Raw genomic sequence first — 15,896 nt, 5'->3', positions numbered from 1 at the left:
ACTCCCACAACCGACAAGGCATTTGCTGCTGAAAGTGGAAAAACTGGGCAATCCAAACAGCAAAACAGAGACAATCTATGGTGTACCTATTGCAAGAAAGCTCGTCACACACGGGAAAGATGCTGGAAACTTCATGGTAAACCTCCTAGCCAAGAGTGGGGGCACAAAGGAGAGCAATCTGGAAATAATGGTCAGGCGCATGTTACATCTGCACAGCAACCTGAAGCCACTAATAAAGAGGTTGCTAGCCTTAATCAGGAGGACATAGAACGTATAAAAACTCTTTTGAGCAACCTTAACAAAAAACCAGGTACATGTTCTTTGGCATATTCAGGTGAGTTTCCACTTTCTATTGGATTAAATGTCTTTAGTAATTCTCTTTCAAGCCCCTGGATCATAGATTCAGGTGCAACTGACCACATGACACACTCACCAAATCTTTTCACCACATATTCTCCCTGTCCAAGTAGTAGGAAGATAGCTACTGCTGATGGCTAGTTAACTACTGTGGCTGGAATTGGAAATATTGAGCTCAACTCATCCCTCACCTTGAAAAATGTCCTACATGTTCCTAGACTATCTACAAATCTCGTTTCTGTGAAGAAACTCACGCAAGATTTACATTGTAATGTAGTCTTTCACCATAGTCATTGTGTATTTCAGGACAAGGATTCGGGGAGGACGATTGGACATGCTAGAGAAAGGGATGGACTCTACTACCTTGAGGCACCAAGCCAATCACATGCTACTAATGGTAGTCCTTCTCAAACCAATAAAGAAAAAATCTGGCTTTACCATCACAGACTTGGACATCCTTCCTTTAGGGTAATCAGTCTTTTGTTTCCTTCTTTGTTTCAAGGCATACATGTTGATGAGTTTCATTGTGATGTGTGTGAGCTTGCTAAACACAAGCGTGTACCACTTCCTTTAAGCAAGAAAAGAAGTTCCATCCCCTTTTATCTCATTCATAGTGATATTTGGGGTCCTTCTAGAGTTCCTAATGTGTCTGGGGCTAGGTGGTTCGTGTCATTCATTGATGATTGCACTCGTGTCTCATGGATTTTTCTACTCAAAAACAAATCCGACGTTAGTTGTGTTCTTCCCAACTTCCATTCCATGGTTAAAAACCAATTTGGAGTTAGTATAAAAAGATTTAGATCTGATAATGCCAGAGACTATTTCAATCAAATTCTAACTCCATTCTTTCAAAGGGAGGGAATTATACATGAGTCATCGTGCGTTGATACCCCACAACAAAACGGAGTAGCTGAACGGAAAAATGGCCACCTTCTTGATGTCACTAGAGCCTCCCTATTCCAATACAATGTGCCTAAGTCATTTTGGGGGGAAGCAGTCCTCACAGCAACTCATCTCATAAATCGGCTGCCTTCGAGAGTCTTAGGATTCAAGAGTCCAATGGATGTCCTTTCCCAGTTCTACCCAAACCTACAAACGACAAATAACCTTGTTCCTCGAATTTTTGGGTGTGTCTCATTTGTTCATATCCATGGACCACATCGGGGTAAATTAGATCCTAGAGCACTCAAATGTTTATTTATAGGATATTCCTCCACTCAAAAGGGCTATAAGTGCTATCACCCTCCTTCAAAAAGGTTCTATGTTTCCATTGATGTCACTTTTCATGAACATAAGTCTTATTTTTCCACATCTCATCTTTAGGGGGAGCATTCAATAATGGAAGATAAGAATGGGAATTCCTTACTTGACTTAGAGTTCACTCCCAAATACTTCACTATGTCACCTGAGTCAAACTGTGAACAACCTAAACTTGTGTCAGACTCACCTGTGTCAAACTGTGAACAACATGAACATATGTCAAACTTTGAAATGAAAGAGCCTATTTCTGATATTAAGCATGTGAGGTTTGGCAAAGGAAAGATGTTCTCAAGGAAGAAGAATCTTGTTCCAGAATCAGTGCAAGTTCAAGACTCCAATCCAAATTCTGGAAATGAGGTACAAATGACTAATCCTTCACTACAAACCGAATCTGATGTGCCCACAGATAGTAATGAACTAGACCTTCCTATTGCCATTACGAAAGGCACTAGAGAATGCACAAGGAAACCCATGTACCCTCTTGCCCAATTCTTGTCCTTTAAACATTGTTCCCCATCTCATAGAGCCTTTCTGGTAAGTTTAAACACCATTGCCATTCCTAACAACTTATCTGAGGCTTTATCCAATAAGGAGTGGAAGCAAGCTATGAATGTGGAGATGGAAGCATTAGAAAGCAATGGAACCTAGGAACTTGTAAGGTTCCCAGAAGGGAAGAAACCTGTGGGGTGCAAATGGGTCTATACATTGAAGTATCGAGCAGATGGATCTTTAGAAAAGTACAAAGCAAGGTTGGTAGCCAAAGGCTACACCAAAACTTACGGGATTGACTACCTTGAAACATTTGCTCCAGTTGCAAAAATGAATACTGTCAAAATCTTACTATCCTTGGCAGCAAATTATGGTTGGGACTTGCAACAGTTTGATGTTAAAAATGCATTCTTGCATGGTGAACTAAAGGAAGAAATTTACATGGAGGTTCCACCGGGTTATGAGAATGATTGAGCTGCTAATACTGTATGCAAGTTAAAAAAGGCCTTATATGGACTTAAACAGTCACCGCGGGCATGGTTTGGCAAATTTACTAAAGTCATGATTAGTATGGGTTACAAGCAAAGTCAAGGAGACCATACATTGTTCATCAAGCACTCATCATCTGGGGGAGTCACGGCACTACTTGTGTATGTTGATGACATAATAGTGACAGGAAATGAAGAAAAAGAGAAACAAAATTTGACTCAATGCTTGGCTAAGGAATTTGAGATCAAGGCTTTAGGAAGATTAAAATACTTCCTTGGCATTGAAGTTGCTCACTCTCAACAAGGCATTTTCATCTCTCAACAAAAGTATATCATTGATCTCCTTAAAGAAACAAGAATGGCCGCGTGTAAACCAGCAAGCACTCCAATAGATCCCAACAGTAAACTTGGGAATGCAGAAGAAGATGTTGTGGACCGAGAGATGTATCAAAGACTAGTAGGAAGACTAATCTACTTGTCTCACACAAGGCCCGACATAGCATATGCAGTTAGTGTAATCAGCCAATTCATGCATAGTCCAAAGGAAATTCACTTGCATGCAGCTCACCGTGTGCTACAATATTTAAAAGGGACGCCAGGGAGAGGCCTTTTATTTAGAAGGAATAAAGGAATGATACTAGAAGCATACACTGATGCTGATTATGCAAGGTCAACAGTAGATAGAAGGTCAACCACAAGATATTGCACCTTTCTTGGTGGCAATCTTGTGACATGGAGGAGCAAGAAGCAGAATGTTGTGGCCCGGTCAAGTGCAAAAGCCGAATTTCGTGCAATGGCTCAAGGAATATGTGAATTACTTTGGTTGAAGATTATCTTAGAAGACCTAAAGGTTGAATGGGGTGGACCAATGAGACTCTACTGTGACAACAAATCAGCAATCAGTATAGCACATAACCCTGTTCAACGTAACCAAACCAAGCACATTGAGATTGACAGACACTTCATCAAAGAGAAGCTGGATAGCAGACTGATTTGTACGCCGTATGTGTCTACACATAGTCAACTTGCTGATGTACTTACTAAAGGATTGAGCAGCTCAGCCTTTCAAAAATGCATATCCAAGTTGGGAATGGAGAATGCCTATTCACCAGCTTGAGGGGGAGTGTGGAAAATCTTAGAATCATATCATAATATTTTATTAGTATCTTTAATCTAAGTAGATTAGATTGTAATATTCTATTACAGGTATTTTTCTATTCTAGGTAAATTACTCATTTATTGCAATCTTCTATTCTAGGTAGATTACTCATTTATTGCAATCTTCTATTCTAGGTAGATTTCTCATTTATTGTAATTTTCTATTCTAGGTAGATTTCTCATTTATTGTAATCTTCTATTCTAGGTAGATTTCTCATTTATTCTAATCTTCTAGGTAGGATATTCTTTCCTATTTCATAGATAGTAGCTGTGTATATATTGATTGTAAAGTTCTGAATAATACACAGAAGAAGACAACACTTCAATTCCTATTTCGTCACTTAGTATTGTCAACCCAGAAAATAAAAAAAAAATCCCGCTTTTTTTTTTTGTTTTTTTTTTTAATTTTTTTTTTTTTTTTTTTTTTTAAAAAAAATTACAAAATTTTTTTTTTTTTTTTTTTTTTTTTTTGAGAATTAATTAATTTTTTTTTTGGTTTTTTTTACCTCCTACCAAAAATTATTTTTTTTTTTTTTTTTTGAAGTGGTGCCGGGGGGGGGGGGGGAGTATGCCTAGTTTTGTCCCCTTCCATATCAATGCACCACAAGGCTTGTCCCTCAAGTAGACTGTTTAACCAGCAGCTGTTCCATTCCATCTTCCACCCATTTATTTTCTGTTTGGTTCCCAATCCCTTCAAGCCCTTCTCTATACCTCCTTCAGCATTCCATCCATATTATTTCCTTTATTTTGTATTTTTTTTTCCTTTAATTTTTGGATTCTCTTAGACACCAATATTTCCAAGTTAGATCTATGCCAATCTAACCATTGGAATTGGCTCAAACATGAAGGAACTCTTCCCCCATATTAGGTGTACATTCTCCTCAAGTTACAGCTCCATCCAAGTCCTCTACATCCATTAACCATAGGAGTCCTAATAGGATTCAAACTCTTACCAAATTTAGGACTCTCGAACCAGCTGTCAGATTTTGTCAATTTTCAATCTATATCACGAAGGCCTGCATACCAATCCATTTAAATTCAACAACTGGAAATACCCAAAACACCATTCTATAATCTACAACGGAATTCTGGTTTTTAGCCTGATTTCGTTGAAGATCTTGAAAGTATGCCTTATTGGGACTCGGGACTCCCCAGTCGAGGCTGCATCATTTTTTCTTCAAAAGAACAAAAGTTTGTTTAGTTGCTGGTTTTCTGGGTCAAGTGTACTTCCAGATTCCCAGTTGACAGTTGTTTCTTGGGTTTTGAATATCCTCTTAGTTTGACCAAGGGTATTTGTGGTGGAAACACCACCCCCTTGCATCCAACTGCTTTCTTTCCTACTCAAAGATGAACCATTTCCCATGTCTCATTCTTTCCCAGGGCTCTCATTTTTGTGTCCATTGCCTCATTCTAATGAGAATGGGATAGAGGCTCCTAGTAAGTGTTAGGAATGCAAAAAGAAGACAATGAAGAAACAAAGGATTAAAGATAATAGATATGAAATCATATGAAAGTACATTAGAAATAGTATGTTGAGGGAATGTCTTATGAGACATTCGAATAGCAATTGGTGAATTTGAGGAATGATTAGTAGTTTCAGTAATAGGATTGGACTCACTAGGCAAAGGAACAGTTATGGGACTCAAATATGGTAAGTCCAACCAGTCTAGACTCTAGAGGGATGATGGTGGGCTTCATAAAGTGGTTTCTTCCCTTCTTTGAAGTATGAACCCCACCCCACCCCCCCCCACCCCAAAAAAAAAAGGGGGAAGGAAGAAAGAAAGAAAAAATTGAGTGGAGACTGTAATGGTATTTGAGATTATTCCCCCTGAACTCTTGTCTTCTACACCCCTTGAACCAGAGTTTGTTGTTCCTACCCAGTCAGGAAATCTTTGAGAATTACATCATTTTTCAAGCAAGAAATCCAAAGGAACCTCCATGGAAGAAACTAACAAATGAACCACTTTACTGGACCTATTCTCCCCGAAGAAGTTTATTAGATGAGTGGAGGCAAGGAGGTGAACACGCTCTTGAAAGACCAAATCAATTATAACAAACACCTTAAGTGAATTCAGGTGATAACACTTGTATCCTATCTGGGTAGCAAAGAAGCAAAAAGAAATGCACCGAAGCCCCTCTAGATCAAGCTTGCCTCAGACATGATGAACTTGGGCAAAGATAACACGCCCAAAGACCTTGGGTAGAATTCTAAAGGTGGCAAAACCGAAAAGCGGATCAAGATGGCAACTTTGCTCCAACATACGAGAAGGCATCAGATTGATCAACTAGGCAGCCAGAAGAATGGCATCACTGCAAAAATGGGCAGGTACATACACAGTGCACATCAAGGAGCACAACCTCTAGGAGATGCCAATTCTTATGCTTAGAGCCTCAAATCCACCATTCTAGGCAGGAATGTCAACAAACCTCAGCTGAAGTATAATACCATGACCACTGAGGTAAGACTAAAAATCACCAACTTTATACTCCATCCATATTAGACCAATGAATCTTCATCAAGTCACCGATTTTGTACTCCCAACCAAAGAATCGTCATCGTAGCATCAGATTGGGTATGGACAATCTTATAAAACATTTAAGCAGTGGGACACATCACTCTTCTAATGAAGCAACATATCCATATAATACAACCAAAACAATCAATGAAATTCACAAGCCATTGAAATCCAGAGATGGAAACAGGCCCCATACAGCATTTGAATTGTAGTGTTCAAATAAATTTGGAAAATTATAGGTAAAATTCCTAAAGCAGGGTGACCCAAACAATGATGCCACTAAAGTAAAGCAGAGAGACTACCAGTGACGAAGAGGCCAAGTGCAACATTAAACAAAACCAAGGAAAAGTTATCAAGCAAGCAAAGCCCACCAAGTCTACTGTTGCCAATTATATGCCCATTTAATAATGAGACCAAAAAAAAAAGAGAGAATTTTATAATCTGAACCCTGAGTAAAACTACTAGTGTCCAGAAGGTTAGTAGAAAAGATGAGAACATATACAACAAACAGTAGAAGGAAGGAAGAAGTATAGTTAACCCTTGCCAAAAATTGGGACTCCACAAACCCACAACCACTAGATAAAGGAATCAAAAACTAACAAGTGAAGTAGAGCCAATCAAATGATCAGTTGTGCTGGAGTCAATTATCCCATGAAAAGAATCAATTGAGGCCTTATTGCAAGTGAAAAGGAAAATACTTGATGAAGAGGAACTGCTAAAGGAAGGTACCACAGCAGATGCAACACAACACTAGCAATGATAGAGGGTGCTGAAGAAGTTACAAGTCAGGATATCATTATTTGAAGATGTTGGAACTCATCAGAAGACTGAGTGCACTGGCAGGAGTATTAGTCAGAGACATGGGCTATGAAGAGCAGCCCAAGGACCTAACCACCAGAACCAAATCCCCCCGCGAGGCCATATGATTTCCAACAGTGTTCCTTGAAATGATGTTCCCATCCACAATAATCACAATACAGAGGTTGATGGGCAGAACTAGAAGACTGAATCGCACATGCTGGATGAGTGGGGTAAGAAGCCCCACATAAAGGGGTATCAGACTCGGTGTATAAAGCGGACCATTTCATAAATGCACTGTAACCATTGAAGTACAACAACTGCTCTCAGAGTTGAGATAAGCGTAAGCCACCTTAAGAGACAAAAAGGGTTCCTAGGAGAGAACATAAGGCTATCTGATCATACTCCAGTTTAGCACTACTAGAAAATTATAAACACGGAGTTTGTCCTCCCATTTGTGATAAGTAAGAGCATCTGCATCATAAGTGGGACAAACTACCCATAAAAATCTAGAGTCTTCTAGAATCCATGCGAAGTTTTGCAATATTAGGACAAGGACAGGTCCTATTGGTGCAGCTGATATATCTTGCATCCGGTTCAGAACATTGTGCACCATTAACCACTTCAATGTAAGTTTCTTTGACAACCTCCCACATGATGGCTACACTATCATGGAGAAGATACCCTTCTGTAATGCAGGACGAATAGAATTGGCATATAGCCATAATTAAACACTCATGAGTCTTTCACATTTTCTACAGTGGACCAACAGTAAGAGGCTTCACACATTTTCCAATGAGATGGCCAAAGAGACCCAGGAACCAACAGCGCACGAGAATGAGAACACGTCAAATAATTAGTCTAAATAAGCTTGATAGAGTTCGTGGGAAAGGAAGGGAAGTGATATTCACGTGTCAAAGGCACATCCTCCTTTCTTGAACGACAAATAGAAACCACAGACATGGCTATTGATCAAAAAATAATAACCAGAGATGACGAAAAGAAGAGGGAGAGAGAGGCAGTGGTGGTGGGTGGTAGTGTTGTAAGAGGAAAAAAAGAGAGGAGAAGGCAGTGGTGGCCGGGCCTGGTGGTGATGTTATGACTTGAAAGCATCGGCACAGGTAAAGGTGTCAATTTGGTACAGTACTGGTATTTGGTATAGTATTGGTATGATAGCAAATACATTTACCTCATACCACTACCATACTGAATACTAAATGGTACAGGTATATCTTAGTATTACCGTTCCATATTTATTTGATGTAAAATGGTACCGGTATTTGGAATGGCATCGATAATATGGTTCATTTGAATCATTGTCCATAATGATATCATACAGTATACTAGACAGTACAAAGTATGTCATACCATTGCTGTACAATATTTATTCAGTGCAGTTGGGTACATATAAACGGCATGGTTTCAGTTAGCATCAAAAAATTGACTGCTCTAATGCCATGTTAGATGTTTTCAGAATTAAGCTTATATCCATATGACACTACTGACCTTTATTAATAATAAAATATAGTACAAGTTAATAAAATACCCCTAGGGCAACTTAAATAAAACTCTATGTACAATTATACTTTTGTTTCTATGTTCCAATATTGTGGCATGGCAAAAGTATTGCTTATTTCTCTACTTCAAAAACAAATAACCCATGGTTCTTAGGACAAAGGTAAGTTTTCAACACATAATTAGGCATTAAGTGCATGCGACTAATGTTAGAATATCATTTTTTTTTCTTTCTAATTGCTTGGTTGACAAGTAATCTCCCTAGGATAGTGTCCTTTTTAGTAGATTTGGGAGATTCCACGCAATATGTAATTTTTCCTTTTTTGTTGTGACTTGGTTTAGGGAACTTTCCTAAACTAAAAGGAATTTACATTATAAATAAAGTACCAAGGGAGAGCCATAGTATACACATGCAAGCTCTCTCCCTCTTCTCTTGATCTCCTTCTTCTATTCTTCTTTTTCAATCTGAATTTCCTTTCAGTCCCTTGGCTGATTGCAAGTGCTGAAATTCTAACAACTAAGATTCTTAGACTCCTACTTATTGAATTCTAAGAAATTTCTCAACATTGGATGCTCCAAAATGTAGACTGAATGAGAACCTGAAGGTTGAAATATTTTTGCTAAGGGCTAAGAAGCCAACCCACTCTTCATTAATAGGGTTCTTCTTTCTGCCAAGAGTGAGGCATCAAGTTAAGGTAAATATGGCCATACCAGATGACAAGAACATTGAAGAAACATGATTGCAATGAGCCAAGGCAGAGAATAAATTTTACCTGCACTCACCATGATGCTCCATGTTGTGGATAGTTAATAGTAGTCTTGGTTTCTGCATAAATAGGTGAAAATTTAAGTGATACAAAGAATATGAGATTCCTCTATGCATAAATGGCCTAGGTGCCTAGCAATTATTTAAGCAACTGAAAGCAGCCAAAATCTGACATTGGAACCAATAATGTATCTACCTTGATTGAGAGAGAATGATACATATCCCAATATAGTAGAGGTAAGGCACCAGTCTGCCACTCGTGAACATTAATAATATCTGGCTGAGTCCCAGTCACCTGATGCAACATTATATCCTTGTTGTAGTTATTTTTAAGGAAAAAAAAAGAGGCCAGGTTATAGTTCTAAGGGAAGCTAACTAGAACACAAACAACCTCTCCCTCAAGGATAAATAGGGTAAATCAGAAGTTAAAAAAAAAATCTCAAACAGTCACCAATCAATCTTATACAACGACAACAAGAATTTTCCCAACCAAATGGGGTTGGCTACATGGATCCTTGCCTTTCAAAGCTTCAATTAGCTCTGATTGAGGCCAGCCTAGATGCAAGGCCTATACTATGCATATTGTTTCTCACCAATTCTCCAAAGGTTATCGCCAATAAATATAGTACATCCAAAAAAAATCTACTAAAGAAACTCATTTTTCATCTATGCGTCAATTGTTTCCATTGCCATATCATTGATATACCTTTCCCTTAAAAAACAGGAAAGTAGGTGTAGTTTTGAGAGATAAATGTAGATGGCCTTTTCCCCTGCTTCACAGGAAAGCCATTTTCCAAGTTCTGAATCTGCAACCAACAGGTTGTAATAGTGCAACTTTATAATTGTACAGATGCTCACCCGCTCTAAACCAATCCTATGAAAGCTGGTGAAAACATCTGTCATCTGTGAGCATGTATCTTCCCTAAGGATGATGATACACTTCCTAGCGCTATCGGGGCCAGTGTTTCTGTGCTTTAGAGCCCTAAAGATCTATTAATACATTGATCAAGAAGTCCTAATATAAAAGGCTGTACATTGTGACAGATGGCTCCGGACTGGTTTTGTGGAAGGAGGGCAATTAAATTAAAGCCCACCGCAGAATCATAGAATTTATGCAGGTATTGGTGACCATTTGATTGACTAGGATCTTTTAACGAAAGTTTAAAGATCAGTTAGAACCTTCATAAAAGACTTCAGTTAAGTATCTTGGTTAAATCAGAGGAATATACATAATGTAAGGAATTTTGTATCTGTATCTTGGAAAAATATTATATTGGGTATGCCCTTCCTTTTCCTTTACAAGTAATTAAAGGAACCTTTCCCTTTTGGAGTATTATTAAAATTGAATGAAAATTATTTAGATAAACTTGGCAAATGTTGTATTTGACATTCCAAAGAATATAGTTGCTAAGAAATAAGAAAAACAAGAAATCAAGGTTTTGCCAACAGACCTGCATCCATTCAAGGCAAGCACGGCTGAAAAAGAGATACGCCTCAAGCTCATTGTAGGAACCTCCATATACAGATTTTCCCTTAAAAAAATGATTACTTGGCTCAATTAATAATACAGGGATGTCTGATACTATCCCCTGGTATGCATTTGTAGGGACCCAATTCCCATCATGATATGAATTGTATGTAGTGATTAGTGTCAATTCATTAATCTGCTGTTTATCGATGCACTCATAGAAAGGGAGCATTATATCCACTCTATGTCCACGTGATAAGCAGGCACGCGCAAGCCCAGTTACAACATCTCCAAGGCCACCAACTTTTGCTATTGGAGCCATTTCAGCAGTCACATGAATAATGTGCATGAGATCAGAATCTTTTTCTATGTCAACTGTATTTTCTTTGCTTACATCCCATGAAGGGAAGTCCTTCTTCCAGAAAGGAATCTCATCATTTGGAGAAGGCCAACTAAATCCTTCAGGTATGGGGCCACAAGAAGCTGCTTTTTTCTCCAGCCTCACCTGCAAAAGCACATAAGAAGACAAGGAACTTAACACCATACTAAGTTTTCAGCAATACATTCTTGTCCTTCTCATGAAGAACGTAGTTAGAGTCAGAGAAACACTACCAACTAAAAAGTGAATCATGAAGGACAAGTTAGGCAAGTGCAAAGAATATTATCTAGTTACATTGGCTCTATTCTCTTAGCAAAAACTGCTGGGGTACGAATCGTACGACTGCATAAGGAAATTGCCCTCCCCCTCAGACACTGATTGTGTGGAAGCCTTCAGCACCGGGTTCACACTCTATACTGGCTCTGTTCTCTTAGTCATGTTCTTTACGGAAGTATTATCCTCATCTTCCCAATACTCCGCATTTCTCTGAACTAGTTAATCCCCAGGAAATTACCTAGCAGAATCAATTCTGAATATATGCTTGCTTACCATCATATATATTGTATCATTCAATGCCTCACAGAGACAACTTGTGAATATGTATCACGTAGAATGCTTGATCAGCTGGATGCATCTAGCTCAAGTTACATTGTTAAAGAGTATGGCTGGATGATCTTACTATCTAAAATAAAAGTGTTAAGCACAGAAATAGAATTGCTTCTGCTGACTAATTAAAGTGATCAAACTGGAAGAATATATGAAGATGGCAGACAAATTTCTTAGAAGCGAAGGGTGCAAGACTTGCACAGCCCGAACACCATGCTTGCTAGATGTATGGAAAGAGCTACCACAAGTGGAGAGAGGTTGACACCAGAGTAAAGATGGTCTGGAAAAGAAATGCTACAGGCCAGTTCACTACCAAATCAGTTTGGGAATCCATCACAAGAACTCAAGAGGTTGGCACGTGGAAGGTGGTTTGGTTCACAAATAACATTCCAAGGCAGTCATTCACAGCTTGGAAATATTCTACAGATGTCTAACCAAAATGGAAAAGCTTGGCTAGAAGAAATATCTCAGTGCAATGACAATGTTGCCTTTGTTGGGCAGGAAGAGAGAGTATAGACCACCTGTTCTTTCTCACTTCATTGGTACGGGGTAGCATCCATAAGATGCTCTACAATGAGGGAGGAAAAGGATTGGTGACATAGCCACTGCATTATGGGTGAACGTATACATATGCAGAGGAGACAATAGGTCTTATAGCTAAACTGGTTATTTGTTCAACCATTCAGCACCTTTGGAATAAGAGAAATTTCAGAATTTTTAGAAACAAGTCAAGGTCAAAAAAGCAGATTATTGCAGAATGATAGCTGATGACAAGACAAAGTTTTAAGCTATCCCATTACTAGTGAGGAAACCCTAAGGCCTCTTACAAAACTGAGAAATGGAGCATACAATTGAATGGAAGACAAAATGACAAGCTTGCTCCTGGTTTAGACCTCTGCAGATATGGTTGCATAGCATTCTGATGGGGCTTTAGTAAATTCAGCAGCAACTTATGAAGGATTGACAAGAAGGGAAACAGCAGCACCAGTAGTGGCTTTTGCAGGAAAGGAAGAAGAACTATCAGTGCTAGTAATTGAGACGCAAGCGATTCATAAAGGACTACAGATCTGTTGTCAGAAGGATCTTTAGACATCTCTATAAGATTAGACTCAAAGTTAGCAATTGACATAATCAATGGGAGAACCGAGGGGTCTTGGAAAGTAAAATCTCTAAGAGGGGAAATTCAGAAGCTTGCAGCCTTCCTTCATGATAAGTAATTTGTGCAAATGTGGAGGGAACACAACCAACTAGCAGACTACATGACAAATATTCAGCTGGGCATGCCCAATTGAAGTGGGAACCTATAGAAATAACTAGAGAATTAAAGAAGCTTACCCAAAAGTATGTGAAGTATATTAGAGGCTCTTTCTCAGATTTTAGGGGGAGGGGGTTCTCTCTTTGCAAGAGTCTCTTTCTTCAGTTGGGTTTCTCAAGAGACTTCCTTCTGTACCTTATCCATGTCTAATACAAAAATCACTTATTCAAAGGAAAAAAAAAAGAAGGAATAATGTAGTTGTAAAAGTTGTGTTATTGTTTGTAAAAAGAGCTGAAGTGAACCAGACCAGGGAAGTTGGCCAGCACCCTGTGGCCATGCCAGCAGCCCAGGAATTTTCAGCCAGCATAGCAGCATTTTGATCATTTTGGTACCCCTAGCCCAACCCAATTTGACCTATGTAAACCAGAATTTTATTAGGCTCTGTTCTTAATTTCATTTTGTTATTGAATTAGTTCCTGCTAAGTTATTAAAGAGTCCTAGCCTAGTTAGGAGTCCTACTTAGAGAAAGATTCTTGTAGTTGTAATCCAAATTCTACTGGGAGACTAGTCCTACTGTTCTTGTGTAATTCATATCATTCCAGGATGAGACGAGAGAGTCTTAGTGGAGTAGGAGTCCCAAGTAAGAAGTCCTTTTACATTTGCAATTTGTATAATTAAGAGTCCTTGCTGAGTCCTTCAATGTAAGGCTATAAATATAGCCCCACACTTGTAAACAAATCAGTTTTGATGATTAATAAACTTGATTGAAGGAGATATCAAGTGGAGTCGTAGGTTTCCAAGGGAGGAAACCTGCAGCAGCCTTGAGCATTCTAATTTTTCTGCAATTTTCGACTCTCTCATCTTCAACAAGTAATGTTTCCCACCCCTGCCCCTACCCTTCCCCCTTCTTTCCCCATTGCAACCCTAACTTGCACCCTCTCTCTCTTGCTTGTGGCATCCATATCTCCCTACCCCAAATCCTTAACCCTAGTTTCTAGATTTCTTCTCCCTCTGTTGCATCTTATCTAAAACTCCTCCCCCATCCCTATGGCACTTCATCATTTTCACAAAAGCCTAAAAATTATAACCTTAATTCCCATACCACCTTCTTTTAATTTTCTGAAATTTTCAGATTTCCCTACAGACCCAAAATTCAAGGTTAGATCTTCACCAACCTAACCATAAGATCTGTCCTAAACTTTGACAACCTCATCCCCCAACCCTAGTGATCTTCCTTCCCTATTTCAGCCCTATCAGACCAACCAAACCCTTGGACCATAATCAGCAAAGTTTGAGTATGTGTTTCAATAAATCCTAGCCTCTAAACCCTACCTGAATCTATTTTCTCTTCTCTACAAGCCCTAACAACCCTAATCAGCCCCTACACCATAAGTGCAGGGTTTCAGGAACCCTAACTCTTACTACTGAATTCAATTGATTGAATCTGTAAGCTGATCCCCCAATTTGGGGGTTACATCAATATCCAATCCAAAGGTTCCAGCTGCTTCTCAGCTGAAAAGCCTTGCAAGTGAATCCTAATGATAAACACACTGTGGTAATCATAGATCAACATACATATGTACCATAATAAGCCCATACGAGAAAAAAAATAATACCTCTTCAGAGAGACGACAATTGACAGTTGACTGAAAGTCACTATTATGAACTGCCTGAATCCCAAATGCAAGCCCATTGTGCCTGCAACGATTATATAAGACACGCCAACTACTTGAATCATGTTGACCCAATATGCATCTGTTAAGTTTCATAAAGGGATTTTTCTGAACCAAGCTAGGAAATGCATCCAAGATAATCATGATAAAATCAATTCTTCACTGGCTTCCAGATAATCTGCAAAGACAGAACAGATCGAAGACAAACAATTCAGCAACTAACTTTGTGTAACTAAAGGTAGCCCAAGAAATCAGGACTGGTTAGAAATAAGAAAACAAAAGCAATAACAAGAACAAGTAAACAAGGCTCCTTAGAGTGTAACACGACTTTTCTTTCTTTCTTTTTTTCTTTTAAGGAGAATCTCATTATTATTTCAACCGCTTAGACTTTCAAGGTATTCCATTTCTGATCCGCAACTTATGAGGAAAACCCCAGAACCATCATAAACACTTGGATCAATCAATCAATCAAGCTTTTCTTTCTCTTTTTTCCCCAATTCTTTTCAAGTTTGTATTTGATAGAAGAGAGGAGAAAAATGAAATACCCAACTCAGAATTCTTATCATTGAACTGAAATCCAAGTGCTTTCTAGTTTCTAATGAATTCATCTCTTATTCTACGTTGTTCAAATTGTCTTTTAAGCTAAATTAGAAGCAGAAGCCAATTGTCAATGAAACGTTACCTGAAAAGTAGAACCTCCGGCTAAAAGGAGAAAATTCACTCAATCCCCGGGGATGGAGAGACACTTGAGATCGGAATTTGGTGATTAGAGTCCAAGGAGGAGAGTGTCAGTATATAACTAACAAGTGTGAAGAGTGAGAGTGAAGACAAACGGACAACTTTGAATTATAAATTTGTTCACGTGGGTTCCAATAATATGAACCGTTGGATCTGAATCGTGTTTTATATGATGTTTGAAACGATGCTCCGCCACAGCTTAGGACTTAATCACTTAACCACTTATCAGTTTGTTTGTTTTTTCCCGTTTTCTCCGCGTAGAACCACGTGTCAGTTATTACACGCCATTTCTCATGCCGTATCTGTGGGAAATATTCGCTTTTTTCGTATCTGTTACGAAATATTCTCTTTTTTCATATCTGTTACGAAATATTCGTTGAACAATCCCACAGTAGATTTGGTTACTGTTATTTTCTTTTTTCTTTTTTCA

At 38.6% G+C, this 15,896-nt stretch overlaps 1 protein-coding gene across 1 annotated transcript in view; it reads right to left on the bottom strand.

The window, feature by feature from the left end:
• The window catches only part of LOC149015633 (uncharacterized), a 101,883-nt gene extending 86,354 nt beyond the window's left edge, over nucleotides 1-15,529 (bottom strand). The window contains exons 1-5 of the mRNA XM_089157458.1: nucleotides 15,411-15,529; nucleotides 14,672-14,906; nucleotides 10,799-11,320; nucleotides 9,544-9,642; nucleotides 9,355-9,407 (exon numbers count right to left, since the gene is read on the bottom strand). Coding sequence (XP_089013584.1) covers nucleotides 9,355-9,407; nucleotides 9,544-9,642; nucleotides 10,799-11,320; nucleotides 14,672-14,872 — 875 coding nt within the window. The 5' untranslated portion in view covers nucleotides 14,873-14,906; nucleotides 15,411-15,529. The remainder of the gene's footprint in view (nucleotides 1-9,354; nucleotides 9,408-9,543; nucleotides 9,643-10,798; nucleotides 11,321-14,671; nucleotides 14,907-15,410) is intronic.
• Nucleotides 15,530-15,896: the final 367 nt, after the last annotated feature.

This window comes from Hakea prostrata, chromosome 5 (genome assembly GCF_041222555.1).
Source record: "Hakea prostrata isolate BN-2017 chromosome 5, UWA_Hpros_2, whole genome shotgun sequence".
Lineage (NCBI taxonomy): Eukaryota > Viridiplantae > Streptophyta > Magnoliopsida > Proteales > Proteaceae > Hakea > Hakea prostrata.
The sequence above is the reverse complement of the archived record's forward strand: the minus strand, read 5'-3'. Positions and strand labels throughout refer to the sequence as shown.